The sequence below is a fragment of the Aspergillus welwitschiae genome (genome assembly GCF_003344945.1).
Source record: "Aspergillus welwitschiae strain CBS 139.54b unplaced genomic scaffold BDQ94scaffold_41, whole genome shotgun sequence".
NCBI classification, from domain to species: Eukaryota; Fungi; Ascomycota; class Eurotiomycetes; order Eurotiales; family Aspergillaceae; genus Aspergillus; species Aspergillus welwitschiae.
This window is the reverse complement of record NW_020798735.1, coordinates 93,261-107,159: the sequence shown is the minus strand read 5'-3', so window position 1 is coordinate 107,159 and position 13,899 is coordinate 93,261. Positions and strand designations below refer to the sequence as shown.

The 13,899-nt window shown below is 50.8% G+C and overlaps 7 protein-coding genes across 7 annotated transcripts; 3 read left to right on the top strand and 4 right to left on the bottom strand.

The window, feature by feature from the left end:
- Positions 1 to 1,584: 1,584 nt before the first annotated feature.
- On the bottom strand, positions 1,585 to 2,592 carry BDQ94DRAFT_174335 (concanavalin A-like lectin/glucanase domain-containing protein; the record flags this gene model as incomplete). Its single annotated transcript, XM_026772326.1, has 4 exons — positions 1,585 to 1,651; positions 1,722 to 2,052; positions 2,122 to 2,246; positions 2,312 to 2,592. 4 exons carry the CDS (start codon positions 2,590 to 2,592, stop codon positions 1,585 to 1,587), a joined length of 804 nt encoding a protein of 267 aa, XP_026621889.1.
- Positions 2,593 to 4,483: 1,891 nt separating this feature from the next.
- BDQ94DRAFT_183152 (pyridoxal phosphate-dependent transferase) lies at positions 4,484 to 5,965 on the bottom strand (the record flags this gene model as incomplete). Its single annotated transcript, XM_026774346.1, has 1 exon — positions 4,484 to 5,965. The coding sequence occupies one exon, from the start codon at positions 5,963 to 5,965 to the stop codon at positions 4,484 to 4,486; it is 1,482 nt and encodes a 493-aa protein (XP_026621888.1).
- A 419-nt stretch (positions 5,966 to 6,384) lies between these two features.
- Positions 6,385 to 6,989, top strand: BDQ94DRAFT_151279 (uncharacterized protein). The gene has a single exon (XM_026767732.1). The coding sequence runs from the start codon at positions 6,721 to 6,723 to the stop codon at positions 6,955 to 6,957; it is 237 nt and encodes a 78-aa protein (XP_026621887.1). The 5' UTR covers positions 6,385 to 6,720; the 3' UTR covers positions 6,958 to 6,989.
- A 352-nt stretch (positions 6,990 to 7,341) lies between these two features.
- BDQ94DRAFT_151278 (uncharacterized protein) lies at positions 7,342 to 7,725 on the top strand. Its single transcript, XM_026767731.1, has 2 exons — positions 7,342 to 7,517; positions 7,606 to 7,725. Exons 1-2 carry the CDS (start codon positions 7,395 to 7,397, stop codon positions 7,651 to 7,653), a joined length of 171 nt encoding a protein of 56 aa, XP_026621886.1. The 5' UTR covers positions 7,342 to 7,394; the 3' UTR covers positions 7,654 to 7,725.
- A 552-nt stretch (positions 7,726 to 8,277) lies between these two features.
- BDQ94DRAFT_151277 (uncharacterized protein) lies at positions 8,278 to 8,773 on the bottom strand. The gene has a single exon (XM_026767730.1). It carries the CDS (start codon positions 8,458 to 8,460, stop codon positions 8,287 to 8,289), a length of 174 nt encoding a protein of 57 aa, XP_026621885.1. The 5' UTR covers positions 8,461 to 8,773; the 3' UTR covers positions 8,278 to 8,286.
- Positions 8,774 to 10,965: 2,192 nt separating this feature from the next.
- On the top strand, positions 10,966 to 11,898 carry BDQ94DRAFT_162477 (NmrA/HSCARG family protein; the record flags this gene model as incomplete). Its single annotated transcript, XM_026769557.1, has 1 exon — positions 10,966 to 11,898. One exon carries the CDS (start codon positions 10,966 to 10,968, stop codon positions 11,896 to 11,898), a length of 933 nt encoding a protein of 310 aa, XP_026621884.1.
- A 209-nt stretch (positions 11,899 to 12,107) lies between these two features.
- On the bottom strand, positions 12,108 to 13,600 carry BDQ94DRAFT_183151 (O-methyltransferase; the record flags this gene model as incomplete). The annotated part of the gene is made up of 4 exons (XM_026774345.1): positions 12,108 to 12,285; positions 12,342 to 12,688; positions 12,769 to 13,293; positions 13,364 to 13,600. The coding sequence occupies 4 exons, from the start codon at positions 13,598 to 13,600 to the stop codon at positions 12,108 to 12,110; spliced, it is 1,287 nt and encodes a 428-aa protein (XP_026621883.1).
- Between the last annotated feature and the right edge of the window lie 299 nt (positions 13,601 to 13,899).

Here is a 13,899-nt window from a genome sequence, read left to right as displayed (position 1 = left end):
GTACCCGCCACTTGTTGCAACCACGAATCACAGTGGCGGGATAGAAAGTGTCCTGTTCTTTCTCTCACCGGAGTAGCCCCCTCCGACTCCGAGCCGTCTTCTCGCTGATTACTTACTTTTGTCCTTCCGTATTATTGTTGAGCCTCTCGGTGGGTGGTTTTGGGTCCCGATGGATCCGTGCCCGGTTCCCTCTACTGGATTCAGCTAGATAGATAGTCCTGGGCCGGAGGAATGGTTCTCGAAACGAAGAACATTCCCTAGGATCCATACTTGAGCGGTGGTACCAATGGTTAAGGCTTTGTAATCGAAGGTGACAGATTCAAGAATATACGGAATATACAAAATAAACAAAATAAACACCAGCGCCAAGATCATGGCGGGACGCCAGTATTCATTCATTGAGGCTCCGATATGAAACACACAAAAAGTGGTATCCGAACTGCTTTGGATTTTGCTAAAGTGGTTGGGACAATCTGTTTACGCAAGGAGGGGATACACATCAAGCCCCCATCGAAAACCGGTCACATAGTCTCACTACTATGAAGTATCTCAAGAGAAAGATGGGCGGGTGGCGAGGCAGAGGCAAGGTTTTTCATTTGAGTAAAATTGAGTTGCGCACATCGGAATGTGCCGAGACTTGACTCTGGATGACTGTTATCGCCGGCTGTTATCTCCGCCGCGTGTGTTGTTCGCTGAGTCACGTGAATGGGTCCCGGGCGGAAGAGGAAGATTCCGCTCGGTTCCGTCCCTGTTGTGGCCATCCATCCATCTACTTATTCGTCAGGTGTCGCCTCGGATAACTAGTTAACGCATAGATGGCTCGCTTACTTCATTCTATGGACTAGACTACCCGATAGAGTAGGTTGTACTAGGTAGCTATATTGTGCCTTGGATGTCACGTGAATCAATAACAGATTGTGAATTGTAAGTCGTGACAAACATGTCATTATAATTCGCTACTGTATATGTAGTTCAACGCGGGGCCATACTCTAGACGCGGCCAAGCCAAGGAACTTGATGGCTTCTGGGGGTATCTAGTCTTTGTAGGGTGGCATTGCTGTTTCACATATATCTATTACACTTATTCCTGGATAAAGTCACTACATGCCGCATTTTCGCTTGGATATAAATAAAATGGTGTTCCTCTTTATTAGTATATATTTATCTCCTTGGTTGTCTCTCTTCCATCCACCAGGCAACAAAGAATCGAAAGATACAAGAAACCTCATTCGCCAAGCCTCATAAGTGTATATACTACTTGAAAACTCGCTGAATATACTAGGAAAGGGAGAGGTTAATACAGGAATACAACTCTTTTCAATAATCCAAGGAATGCTTCCTGCTAGAACGATCGCCCTGAAGCAGATTGTCGACCACAGGTGGTTCGCATATTACAAGAAACAAATTAGGTAATAAGGTTAATCTTACACCTGAAGCAGATTTGAGCCACAGGGTATATGTACTACCAAGGTTACACGATCCCAGCCATAGAGTTCAATGGTCCATGAATGAATGCAAACGCAAACCACTTCCTGAACGGAAGTACATCCCACAAAAACCACCCTCTCATAAATCCCCCTTAATCTAATCCAAGTTAATCTGCAACCCCAGGGTAGCATTCATAACCGAGTTACCGTAGAAGAACTCGGTACTAATTCACACCCCACTGTTAGCGTCTCTTCCCCCAATCTCCGCCAAAGAAAGAAGAATTAAAAACTCACCCTCCGTTCCCAACGTTCACATACGCCTCCTTAGTAAACTTGCCCAACTGGACCAACTCCAACAACCATTCCTTGAGATCACCCTCGAAGGAACCCTCGAACTGGGTATCCGGCAACAACGAGCTAACAGTGACGCCCGAATCCTCGTTCACATCCTCATACAGCTTCCAGGACGTGCCGAAGAGGTTATCGATGGTGGCAACGGCCCCGTTAGTCCAGCCGATGGGGAGCTGGCCGCCTTCGTATTGGAGCCAGAGCATGAGTTCGTGGGCAGAGGTGGAGGTCGAGTCGCCCTTGGTGGGGGAGGTGATGAAGTCGAAGCAGACGTTGCCTGTATCATCATCATCTTTATTAGTACTGGAATTGATTTTAAGAGTCAGGAGAAGTGAGGGGTTTCTACCCTTGAAAGCAGTAGAGTTCGTCCTCGACCAGGTATATTCAGCTGGAATGGATTCGATAGCCGAGATCTTGGTCTCGAGGTTTTGGGTCAGTCCGACGAAGGAGTATCCCTTAGGGACATTGTTCCTATACCCATTGTTAGTGATACATTTAGCAGTATGGGATAGGGAAAGAAGGGGAAGGCGGCTTACGTGCTCTCCACATATTCAATATCAGTCACACTACTCCAAACGACCTCCTTCGTGCCATTCGTGGAGGTAGTCATCTCGCCGTAGTCGGTACACTGGGTACCGACGATCTCGTCGGCATTGTAGAGCATGTTGTACACGATCCATGGCGAGTCCTGGAGGATGATGTAGTCGTAGTCACCACAAAGGGAGGTGGAGGATTGGGTTTGAGCGCGGGTGGTGAGGGCGGGCAGCGCCAGCGCTGAGGAAGCGAGAAGGGGGAGGAGAGTGGTTGGGGCGAACATATTGGCTAAGGTTGTATAGTCTAAGGAGTGACGAATAAGATCGAAAACAACGTATAAAATGAATGAATGGAAATGAACACGCCAGGTGTGAATGATGCTGCAATGTGCAAGTGGTCGTGGAAGATGACCAAATTATAAAAGGTTAAGCTTAATATCGGGTGTTTCTAGATGAAACCTTCTGAAACTGCGGTGGGGAACGGGAACGGTCCTTCTACGATCCATCATCGAACTAGGGTCTAAGGCATATTAAGGTGCTATGGATACGATATCTTTGTGTATTGAGATGTAGCTGATCGAGACAAATACTGATGAGGAGAAACAATAGGTGAAAACATTGTGGAAGGCTATATCCTATAAGCAGTCGGACTGGTTACGGGACAAATTACTATACTGCGTCTCACGGACCAAAAGTAAAATTACAGAAATCTTAGCATTGAATAATATCCTCTCAGGGATGGCAGTATATTATACCATATTATATCCATGCTAGGCAAACTGTACACATCTACCCCATAACAATAACCTTCCTGAGGGACAAGAGCTGCCGTCTCAGCCGGAGAGGGTTGGCACCGTACTAGACCATGGACTCAGCCATCCACACTCACAACCCGTTCCCTAGCTCCAAGCTGACGCGTTCAAGGCTACAAGGATGGTTGGTAGGTTGGTAGCCAAGAATCAAGGTTATTAAGCGAAGGCAACGAAGGCGATTCAGGCGTTAGGCAACGAAGGCAGCAGACAGCATATTTAGTCGCAAAGTAATACCCCGCTGCATGCATATGCTGCAGCTGACAGATGACACCCGATGATCCCGCGAGACACTGGCAGGTTACATGCGATGCGCTCGAGCGGAGGGGAGCAAGCGCTTAGCAGGAGAAAAGGAAGCCATTGCAAGGTCTTGGCAGGGACCGATGCCCTGTTTCGGAATGGTGGGTCAGCAGGAAGAGAAAGGGCTGAGCTGATGGACGGCTGGACATCTCAGATAGTTACTCCGTGTAGATGTAGATGTACTGCGTACGCAAGTCAGACATGTGTCAGGGCTGAAGATGAAAATGTACAAAGTAGCAGCGTGGTGGAGTAATTATCCCTGCATCAGCAAGATGGAGGAATGTGATCGACGATTCCCAGCACCGCCACAAAACAATCGAATCTCAGATCCTTCGGGGGCTCGGGGTCCAACCCCTCTCGATAATGGGAGAACTAGATCGAAACCGGTTTACTAAAAGTGGAGAAGGGAAGGCACTGGTTCATGCGACGCAAAGTAAATCACATCATGGGTCGCAGCGGATGCGATCGAGAGGATCGACCGCAGCAAAAAGCAACGCCCACGAGGCTGTGGCGCATGCCGATCAATATGTGGCTGTGCAGTTCGGAGGAGGGATGATGAACAGCACTTTACTTTCATCACATCAATAGCTTTGTTCAGGATGCTTGGCCTGGTCTCAGCTAGCCCAGATATACCACATGCCCACAGTGATTGGATGGAGGCACAGTCCGAAGGAGCACCATCGTGGCTTACTAGCTTGCTGCTGCCCCCCCGGTTCGAGGTGCCCTATATTCATCTCGACCCCGAGACATCCGACCCCTCCTGGTTTGTCTGCATCAAGCATAGTGGGATCGCTAGTCTATCCCGGCCAGATAGCCGATCTAAGACAGATTCACATGCGTGGGGGGCGTTTTGACCGGGTGAGACTACGATTCGACCCAAATATTGGTCCCCATCCTAGTAAGACGGACACGCCCTAGCAGGGAATACGATCAATAGCGCAGGAATGCAGAGACCAATGGGAACGCCGTTACTCTAAACACGGTAATCTGTATGACACTATACACAGGACATTACGATAACAAATCGACTCGATAATCATGTACACATCCTCATTGAGTACCCCCGTCAGCACCCCTCACGCGGGCTGAATCCACTGGTATCAGGCACCCGGTCCCGGTAGGTTTGGGTAGCAAAGTCGAAAAATCGATCTACATCTGCTGTATTCGACGCCACGCCAAATGATACGCGGATGGCCCCTCCCGACGGAAGACGTCCGATGCTCATGTAGGTCTCCAGCGGGATCAGGCCCTTGCGGAGACGACGTCGCATCCGCCGTAGCGGCCGCGTATCCAGCCGTAAAGCCTTCTCTGCGGGCCCCGGATTACAGAAGCAGCCAGTGCGCAAGGAGATCGAGGCGGTTGCCGATTCCTGCGCCACGAGTCGCTCATCCACGATATCTCCCTTGGCGTCCAGAAAGTTGAAGCAGATGGTGCCGCCTCGGCGCTTGAGGTCGGTGGGCCCGTAAATTTCGGCCATCGGGGAACCGTCACTGTGTCTGAGTTCGAGCAGCCGCTGGAGGAACCAGCCTGTAAGGCAGCGCACTCGGGTGGAGATCAAGGACATGTTCACGCGCTCCAGCCATTCCAGACCCACTTGAATATCCGGAATGGACAAGAAATTCAGGGTGCCATCCTCGAACCCGGCCTCGTCGCTGGCCAGGATATGCCAGGTCAGCGCTACCCCCACCGATTTGACTGTCCCACCGGAGAACCAGGGCCGCGAGAGGCGACTCAGAGCATCGCGGCGGGCAATCAGACAGCCTAGGCCGGTGGGGTATCCAAAGAGCTTGTACCAGCTGACCATGATGAAGTCGGGCTGGGGGTTTTTGTCGGACAGATCCAACTTATTGGTGGGAAGGTACGCGGCGGCGTCTAGGAGCACATCGAAGCCACATTCTTGGGCCAATGTCACCCATTCGAGGGGATGGCGGACTCCACTGAAATTGCTCTGGGCTGGATAGGCAAATAGTCCCCGATCACGGTTTGGACGGCCTCCCTTGGTCATTGCTAGTCGGTCCCGTCCCCACTCCCACCAGTGGGTTCCGAGGACCGATGCCAAAGTGGCTGGGCTGACTCGGAGGTCTGGAGACTGCACAGGCACGTAGACGGTGCGTGAATGCTTTGCTCGGGCGTACTCTCGGATTCCATTTACAGAGTTGTGGTTGTCTGCCGTCAAGATGAACTGTTTCTGCCGGGAGAAGGGGTAGGATTCGCCAACGAGACGTGCTGCTCCTGTAGCGTTCTGAGTGAAGATGACGGTATACGTGTCGGGCGAGGCATTAAAATAGGAGAGTACATGGGCGCGCGCCTGCTCGACAAGTCGGGTGGAGTTCTCACTAGTGGGACTGACGGAGTGCGGGTTGCCAAATGCCTGCTCCGTGAGGCGTGCGTTGTGGGCATGATACTGTTCCTTGGCGGCGAGGCCAGAGCCAGTGTAGTCGAGGTATGTGTGACCCCGTTCGTCCAAGTAGCTATACTGGGTCTCCCGAAGATGATCCAGAGATGTTGTCTGGGCGTACTCGGGGAAGCTATCCAAGATGTTGCTCATTTTGTATATATTATGAAGAGGGTGAAGGAAGAAGGCTGCGACCAGAGATCCTGGACAGATGGAACGATGAGTCTGGCTGAGGGAGTGTGGATGATAGAATAATGATGCTCAATAGTCAAGGATATCTTGTGTAGAGGAAGTGATGGGAATTACGAGAGTTATATAGGCAAAGAGGTACAAATGTTTGAGGGTGACGAGAAGGGGTGGAGATAGACAGAGGAGGAACATGCCAAGTTACTATCTAGAGACCCTGTCCAACATCAGCTTTTGTCTGCTCAAAAACGGAAACATGATGAACGGAGCCCAGGTGAAGGACTACTCCTGAGATACAGCTCTCGGCCTAGAGGAAGTGAAGGGCAGAGCTGGCGCCGAGCGGTGCCTGAACAGGCCATTGCTGGAGATGTGATGGCTAGTGAGTGGTGCCCTACAGGCCAGACGGGTGTTCATGTCGACAGCCACTAGCAAGCATTAGACGCTCTGATCGACCCCCCATGATGCTGTCAGATGAACTCTCGTCCGTCAGCCTCAAGCTAACACGAACGGCCTGTCCACGCCCCATGGTTCGTGCTACCCTGTCCCCTTCTTTTCCCCCCAGTCAGGTCGCTGCAAGCCACCTTCACAGCAGATCAGAAAAGTTTCCCTTGCACGGCCTCTGCTGCAGGTCCCAGTCACATCCGCTGCGTAAGCCCTGAACCATCATCGCCCCGTTCCCAACAACGGCTCTGTCATGGCCTCTTTCTCAAATCTGAGGATGCATGGCTGGCGGCTACAACCGACCGTCTCTCCAAGCCAACGATGCTATCATCGGAGATGGTTACGCCGAATTCGCCACCAAAAGTCTTCAGATTAGCAGAACTGGGCTGGCTGAAGGGCACCGTTCTTCGTGTCCCATCACACCTGTCTACTCTCTACAAACCGGATCGAATAGACCAGCTGGATGCGATCGATCGACACTGGCACGCGCTGATCAACGACCACAGGGTGTTTATTAGATCAGCGACTTGATCGGGTCCTACCCATCGTGGCAAGACCCGGGTGTGGGATAGGGCTGTTCGCTCTCCTCCAGGCCGAACAAAGACATTATTGAATCTACGCACCCTCGAGCGTGAGCTGACAGCCAATAAGATTGAAGGATGCTGTTAGCGACCCGAAGTCAAGTTTCTCCGGAACGCAGCATAGGCTACGCTATCTGGAACCGCGTGCACTCGAGCATACTAGTCAAACTTTGTCGCAGATAGCGCACGAGGAACGCGGCTGATTAATTGCGATGGAGGGGGAGGGTGGCAGCCCCTCGCGGCGTCATCTCTAGGCTCAGCCAGACTCCTTCGCGCTGGCTTGCCGTCCTGGGAAAAGAGCAAGGCCAGAATCTTACATGCGGACGGCACCATTCAACCTGAATTATCTCCATTTCACATGCAAGAACGTTCAGATGAGGCTCTGCCGCATCGGGGGATTGCTCATCAGTCTGACGGGGGATGCGACCGTCAAGCCCCTCCCAGGTAGTAATCCTCTGAACGGATCTATCGGAGCCATCTACACAGACTATTGTCGGCTAAATGACATCAGCCTGACTTCCCTCCAACATGGATGACTGAGTTGGGCGGCTATGTTCCCTGGAGAGGATGGGATTGGCTGTTTACCTAGTAAAGATACCAGCTATCTGGACTGCATGTTGTTGGGGGGGCTAGAGTTGATGGAAGACCGTGCGCGCCTTGACCAGCAGGGTTCGCGTTGGTGGAAGATAGGAGTGTGGCTGTCGCGAACGAAGTTGGGATGAAGGATGGGGAAGGCAAAAGGCAAAAGGCAAAAAGGAGGGCAAAAGCTGAAGGCAGGAGAGGATCCGATCACGCGGTGGAGAGAAAAGAAGACGGACTCCGGCCCGACCCGCCATCTGCCGGCCTTCTTTTTCTCTTCTTCTGATATTCCCCCTCCGCCATGAAGTCTTTCTCTACCAGTAGTATGCTAATTCAATGGCCCTGAAGGATGGAAAGCAATCTCGGGTCGGATCATACTGAGACCAGTGCTAACACCACTCTACAAAGCCACCCAATGAGCCCCAGATAGAGGAAGCCAGGGCTTCTCCTTACCCCACCAGTTCCTCAATATCGCGATTCCAAACCGAACCCTCTGCAATGCATCTGCCTCATGACGCCTACGTCACTCGCGGTGGTCGAAGCAGCCCGGGACCCGAATATTGCCATGGACTCATTGGTGTATCTGATTTGCGACCGTATCTGGATTCAGAGGGGAGCGGTCAGAGATAGCCAGTCGAACCCGAGGCACCCATGCTTCCTGGACTGTCTCTATCACCATGGCTAAGCTCATCCTTGTGATGAACAGGTCAACTCTCTATCACTCCATAATTTGTCAGTAACCCTGGTCGGATTGCCATCTGGGCTGATGTGCTGCAAGGAAGACGAGCCATTCAAATAACAACCACGTGGGTCAGGGTCAGAAAGGGACACAGGCATCCTACTAATGCCAGGGACAGTCATCCAGCAGTCGCCTTCTGAAAAGGAATTGTCCAAAAGGTATGCGTAACATCAGGCTGGGATACACCGTGTGGCTGGTTTATACGTTGGCACCAGCAAGTCTGGGCCAGAACCTGCTACACGAACGGTAGGAGCTTAAAGTTGCTACGAACGCACAATTAAGAGACACATAGCAGCGACGATGATAACGTCGAGAACCTTAGATAAACGCCCTATCAGACTTGCAGATAGCCATGCTAGTGCAAAGTCTCTCGGTTGTCAATGCGCCTGTCGATATATCACGCGGACAATCCATTCGACTGCGTGGGCAACGATGGAAAAGGGGCGAGGCGGGGCATTCCCTGTCATCTGCACATTTCCGCAACTATTCAATTTGCCTTTACCCCTACGGGAGACCTATAGTGGATGAAATCCTTCAAGAAGGTGCTAGGCCAGGTTTACAATGACTACACCAACGGGAACCCTATTCCATCTAATGGTAGGGAAATCCAAATAGATCACGACCTAGACCGACTACACCTGTAGTGCACAATCAATTCAATGTAGTGGATGTTAATTTACCTACACCTGGTTATAGAGCCTTTCACGCCATTTATTCTGGTCCACGGCCTATGGATGCACACCACTGGTTCCCTATCAATATTCATCCCGCCTAAGGGCAAAGCATAAAAGTAATCGCCAGCAGCAGAACAAACTCACTCATTATGGAAAACGATTGATAACCTACTGGAGTAATACAAGAGAGACAACCCCCATACAGCCTTAACGGGGCGGGATGACAGGCGCTCATGTTACGCATGCTGTAAGCCTCGCAGCCATGCCGAAGGATCACAGCAGACGCACTCCACAATTCCACAAATAATATATGTGCTTCATATGACAACCGGGAAAAGACTTGGAAGCCCGCCTGCTCGGGAAATTTTGAGCACCCGCGGCTTATTGGTCGAGTCGACAACACAATTACGGAAACTGACGTCGGATGATTGCCCACCAATCCATGACTGACAGATGGACTGCGATAAATATAGGCTTGTTACAGCGGTTGATTTGTCATTCCGCAATTCTTCCTTTGGACTTGCAGGCCACTCGATGTATTCAAGGCATGTGAGAGGCTTGGCCGCTTTTACATGCACAGTTCTAGTCTGACTCTGATTTCGCGCATATCCATTTGCATACTGGTTTCATGCTTTGTCGGGCGGAAAAGGCACTAAATGAGAGGCCAATTCTGAACGGTCCAAGTAGCTCCCATTATTCGTGCTGGAGCCGATGAGACTCACTCTACATATCAGTCTTAATGACAAGAGGATGGTTAGTTGCCCGAAGCACAACTACCAAATCCATATAGTTCGAATATGAAGAAGAATATCGCTGGGCATACTGACATGTATGAGTTTGTAGCTCTCACAGTGCTTCGCGAAAGCTTACCATATATTATCAAGCTCATCACTTTCTCCCCATTACCAAGAGTTCCCACGTTTGTGAGATACACTATATACTATCCACCCAGGCTTGGTCTTGGGTTAGTAATATATTCCGATAGTAGATACTACTATAATATAATGAGTGTTTGACACTACGAGACGAGTCTTGCCTCCATGCTGTAAGAGCTTACAGTAAAGCAAATCCTCTCACAAGTCATTTCAAGATACAGTAAACGGACAGGCGTCTCGAAAGCATCGTGTGTTCTTCAGAAAGCAGGACAACCATACTGAAGTAGACTTAAGCCTCCCCTCCCTCAGCATCGCCTGACTACGCAGTGTTGAGTTCAGGACGTGACGTGTGCCGACTTGATGCAATACGAGCTTTCTGCAAGGATTCTCACTTGGTTGCGACCGGCAGCGTCTTTATGGAATGGCATCCTCAAAATCCCTGCATTGAAGTCAACTACCTGACGTGCCACATTTCAGATCCCGAATCGTGATAGTCCTTTGACCTCCTTTTGCGCCATCTCCGTGGCCGCTCGTATGGATGGCGGTGCCACACTCACTAATTACCCAGCAGATCCCTTTACGCGTGATATCTGGATTGTCACAAATATTTACCGACAGCATTCCCTGACTCCGAAGAAGCAAATCAATAGAATCTGCTTATTATAACGGTATCTCCAGATTTCCAGATGACTGCCCAAATGTAACTGTCGCAAGCGAACCGAGGACAGCCAAACTCAATTGACAGCCATGGAAGCCGTAGAAAGAAATGATTATGCTTTCGGGGAATATCAAGAAACCGGAGCCAAGATCATCATGACACCAGCGGCCGGACTTAAGAGCAAATCCGAGGATCCACAGTGAACAAGGATGAATATCGCCCACTGACTATCTTCGGACTCCGTTCTTTGTTCCGAGATGCAGAGTCGCGCTGCTCGGTCTCCGTGTTTGCGCAGCAGGAATAATACGAACGACTGACTCCTTTGCCCCCTACAAATGGCAAGGACTCGTGCGTCACCACCTCGCAACGACAGTTTCTAGAAACGACAGAATCAAACCGAACCAGACCATCTTAACCACAATGTCCAAGGTCCTAGTGGTAGTAGGCGCCACCGGCCAACAGGGCAGCTCCATCATCAACTCTATCCTCTCCGACCCCAAACTCAGCCAGGAGTATACCATCCGAGGCACAACACGCGACCCCAACAGTCCAAAAGCACAAGCACTAGCAGCCAAAGGCATCGCAATCGTTGCAGCCAACTTCAATGAGCCCGAATCCCTCCAACGCGCCTTTACAGGCGCACACACAGTATTCGCAAACACCCCAACCATCTACGACGGCCACACCTACGAGCACGAAGTCGCGCACGGCCGCGCCCTAATCGACGCCGCGGTCGCAGTGGGGGTGCCCTTCTACATCTACTCCACGCTGCCTAGCATCTCAAAAATATCCCAAGGATGGCTAAAAAATGGCGGCCATTTCGACGGTAAAGAGGAAGTCGAGCAGTACATCCGTACGCAGCCGATTCGAAGCGCCTTTGTCGCACCGGGCTCGTTCATGTCGAATTTCCATGATACCATGGCTCCACGACGCATGGAGAATGGCGACTACGCCTTGCTTTTACCTGTTCCGGCTCATATAAGGCTGCCGTTGATTGAGACAGAGGCTGATTTGGGGAAGTGGGTAGCTGCCATTCTGGCGGATTTTGATCAGTATGAGGGAAAGGTACTTTGCTGTGCTACGGCGCTGTATAGTTTTGAGGAAATTGTGGAGACTATGAGCCGCGTGTCAGGGAAGACAGTGACGTATCGTGAAGTGCCGGTGGAGATTTGGGCGACGTATTTGCCGGAGCTGATGAGGGGTTATATTGTGGATATGTTTACGCTTTTCAGGGTCTATGGGTATTATGGGGATGGGACGGAGGAGAAGGTGAAATGGTCGGCGGAGCAGGCGAGGGGGGACTTGACCACGTTGGAGGAATACTTGAGGAAATATCCACTTAACCTTGAGTAGGTAGACTGATAGTATATGGAACAGAGAATGGGATGGTAGACTGAAGGTGCTGGGATGAATATGGCGTTTTTTTCGGGGTCATTTCCTTATGTACTCTGGCAGTGACATTTGATCATATCAGGACATGGCACTAGGCCAACTTCATCAGAAACAATACTGAATCATTATGATAGACGTAAATGTAGAGACAAGCCCGCCATCCAATGCACCTAATCATGTCCATTCATAACCACCAACCCAATATCAATAATTGAATCCCAACTCCCCTCAGGCCGATGGATCCTTAGAATCTTCAACCTTTTATCCGCCAAGGCAACTACACTCTCCCACTCCTCCCTACTCCGCTCCTGGGTATTCAGCATCTGCAACATGGTGACATCGACATTCCTGTTCCAGTCAGCATACCACCCCTAACAAAACCAGCAGCCAAGTACGAAACTTACCGCATATATCTCTCCTGCACCCTATTCACAACCCCTGGGCGAACAGTCACAACCTCAACCAGCAAAATCCTGCTACTACTCTTCATAGCAGGGACCAGATTCCGTAAGATCCGCGCCGCATTCTCATCAGACCAATTATGACAGATATGACGAAGAAGGTACACATCGCCGGCCACAGTCTGCGGAGCGAAGAAGTCATGCGCCTGGAAAGACACCCGTTCACTCAGATGAGAGGGTAGTGCCGCACGCCCTTCGTCAACGGTATGTTTGTAATCCTGCACCACGAAGGAGAGGTTCTCGTATGCGTTTGCGAGAGAAATGCTTAGAAAGCCGGAAGATCCTCCTACCTATATGCAATATAATCCTCATTAGTTTCTTTAACATGATACTCCAAAGAAGAAAAAGAAGAGGAATAGAAACGACCTACATCAACCACGACCCCCCTCCCCACCTTACCCCAGTCAAACCCCCCAACCACAAACCCCAAATCATGACCCCCATCCATACCCACCGCCTCCATCGCCCCTCGAAATCGTCTCTGCTTATCAGGCCTCTTTTCAAAGAATTCAAACACACTTTCCCCACCACCAACAGCCAAACTAAACGCACTATCTTCCGCCCTCCCATCCCCTATTCCACTCTGACTACATCTCTCCAAAGCCTCCGCAAGTTTCGCACTAGCAGGAAACACCTCCTCCACTGAATGCCCGAACCAATCATAGAAGGGCGCATTCGTGACAAGAGCGGCTGAAGACGCCGTATGCGCGACACGATCCGGTTCGGGCTCGTAAAAGATACCATTTAGAAAAGATTGGCGGAGGAGAAGCCGGAGGGTGCGTTCTGGGAGGTTAGTTTGGGAGGATAAGGTGGTGTAGCTGGTGCTGGATTTCAAGGGGATTAGGGTTGGGATCGAGAAGTGGTAGAGGACTCGTTGGACTGCTAGGTCTATCGTCTATTATTTATATCGTTAATATTTGTCTGTAGTAGAGATTTGTGTGTGTGTGTAGGAAATGATAGCGTACATTCCAGCATAGTTCGCGGACGACCTGCGCTGGACCGAGAGCGTAGTTGCGCAGGGTCTGGGTATCTTCGAGAAGAGCTATGCGGGCTGATTCCACTGCCGGGTCATTCTTCGGGTTGGGAAAGTCAGGGCAGGCGCTGATACATGTTGACGGAGATGGTAGGTTGTGGGACTTGAGGTGGGCATCGAGGAGTTGGGCGTTGGCGGTGATTCGAGCTGCGAGGTCGGTGAGAGACATGTTTTCGTGCGACTGATGATAATTCTCCGTAGATGATAATGTATTATGAACAGTGGAAGTGTAAATAACTACCGGCTTTATACTATAAGACCTAGTTACACAGCGCAGGGCAGAGTTGGCATCCTGGGCAGGGCTTGCGCGCTCTCGGCATCCGAAGGAACTCACCAGATTGGATCCGTGCCCCTACCTGTACGCAAGGACGTCCGACTTCATTGGCGGTCGTCGTGCTATCGGCCCATGCCAAGTCAGCGACAGGGGTGAAACCAGCTTAACGTATGCAGTGCGACAAAGGGAAGTTC

Bases quoted from the DNA above. Each gene is read 5' to 3' on its own strand.
- BDQ94DRAFT_151279 (XM_026767732.1), top strand. From the start codon at position 6,721: ATGGCTGGCGGCTACAACCGACCGTCTCTCCAAGCCAACGATGCTATC.
- BDQ94DRAFT_151278 (XM_026767731.1), top strand. From the start codon at position 7,395: ATGAGGCTCTGCCGCATCGGGGGATTGCTCATCAGTCTGACGGGGGAT. The intron at 7,518-7,605 runs CTAAATGACATC...TTGGCTGTTTAC, and splicing joins TCTACACAGACTATTGTCGG to CTAGTAAAGATACCAGCTAT.
- BDQ94DRAFT_151277 (XM_026767730.1), bottom strand. From the start codon at position 8,460: ATGACTGTCCCTGGCATTAGTAGGATGCCTGTGTCCCTTTCTGACCCT.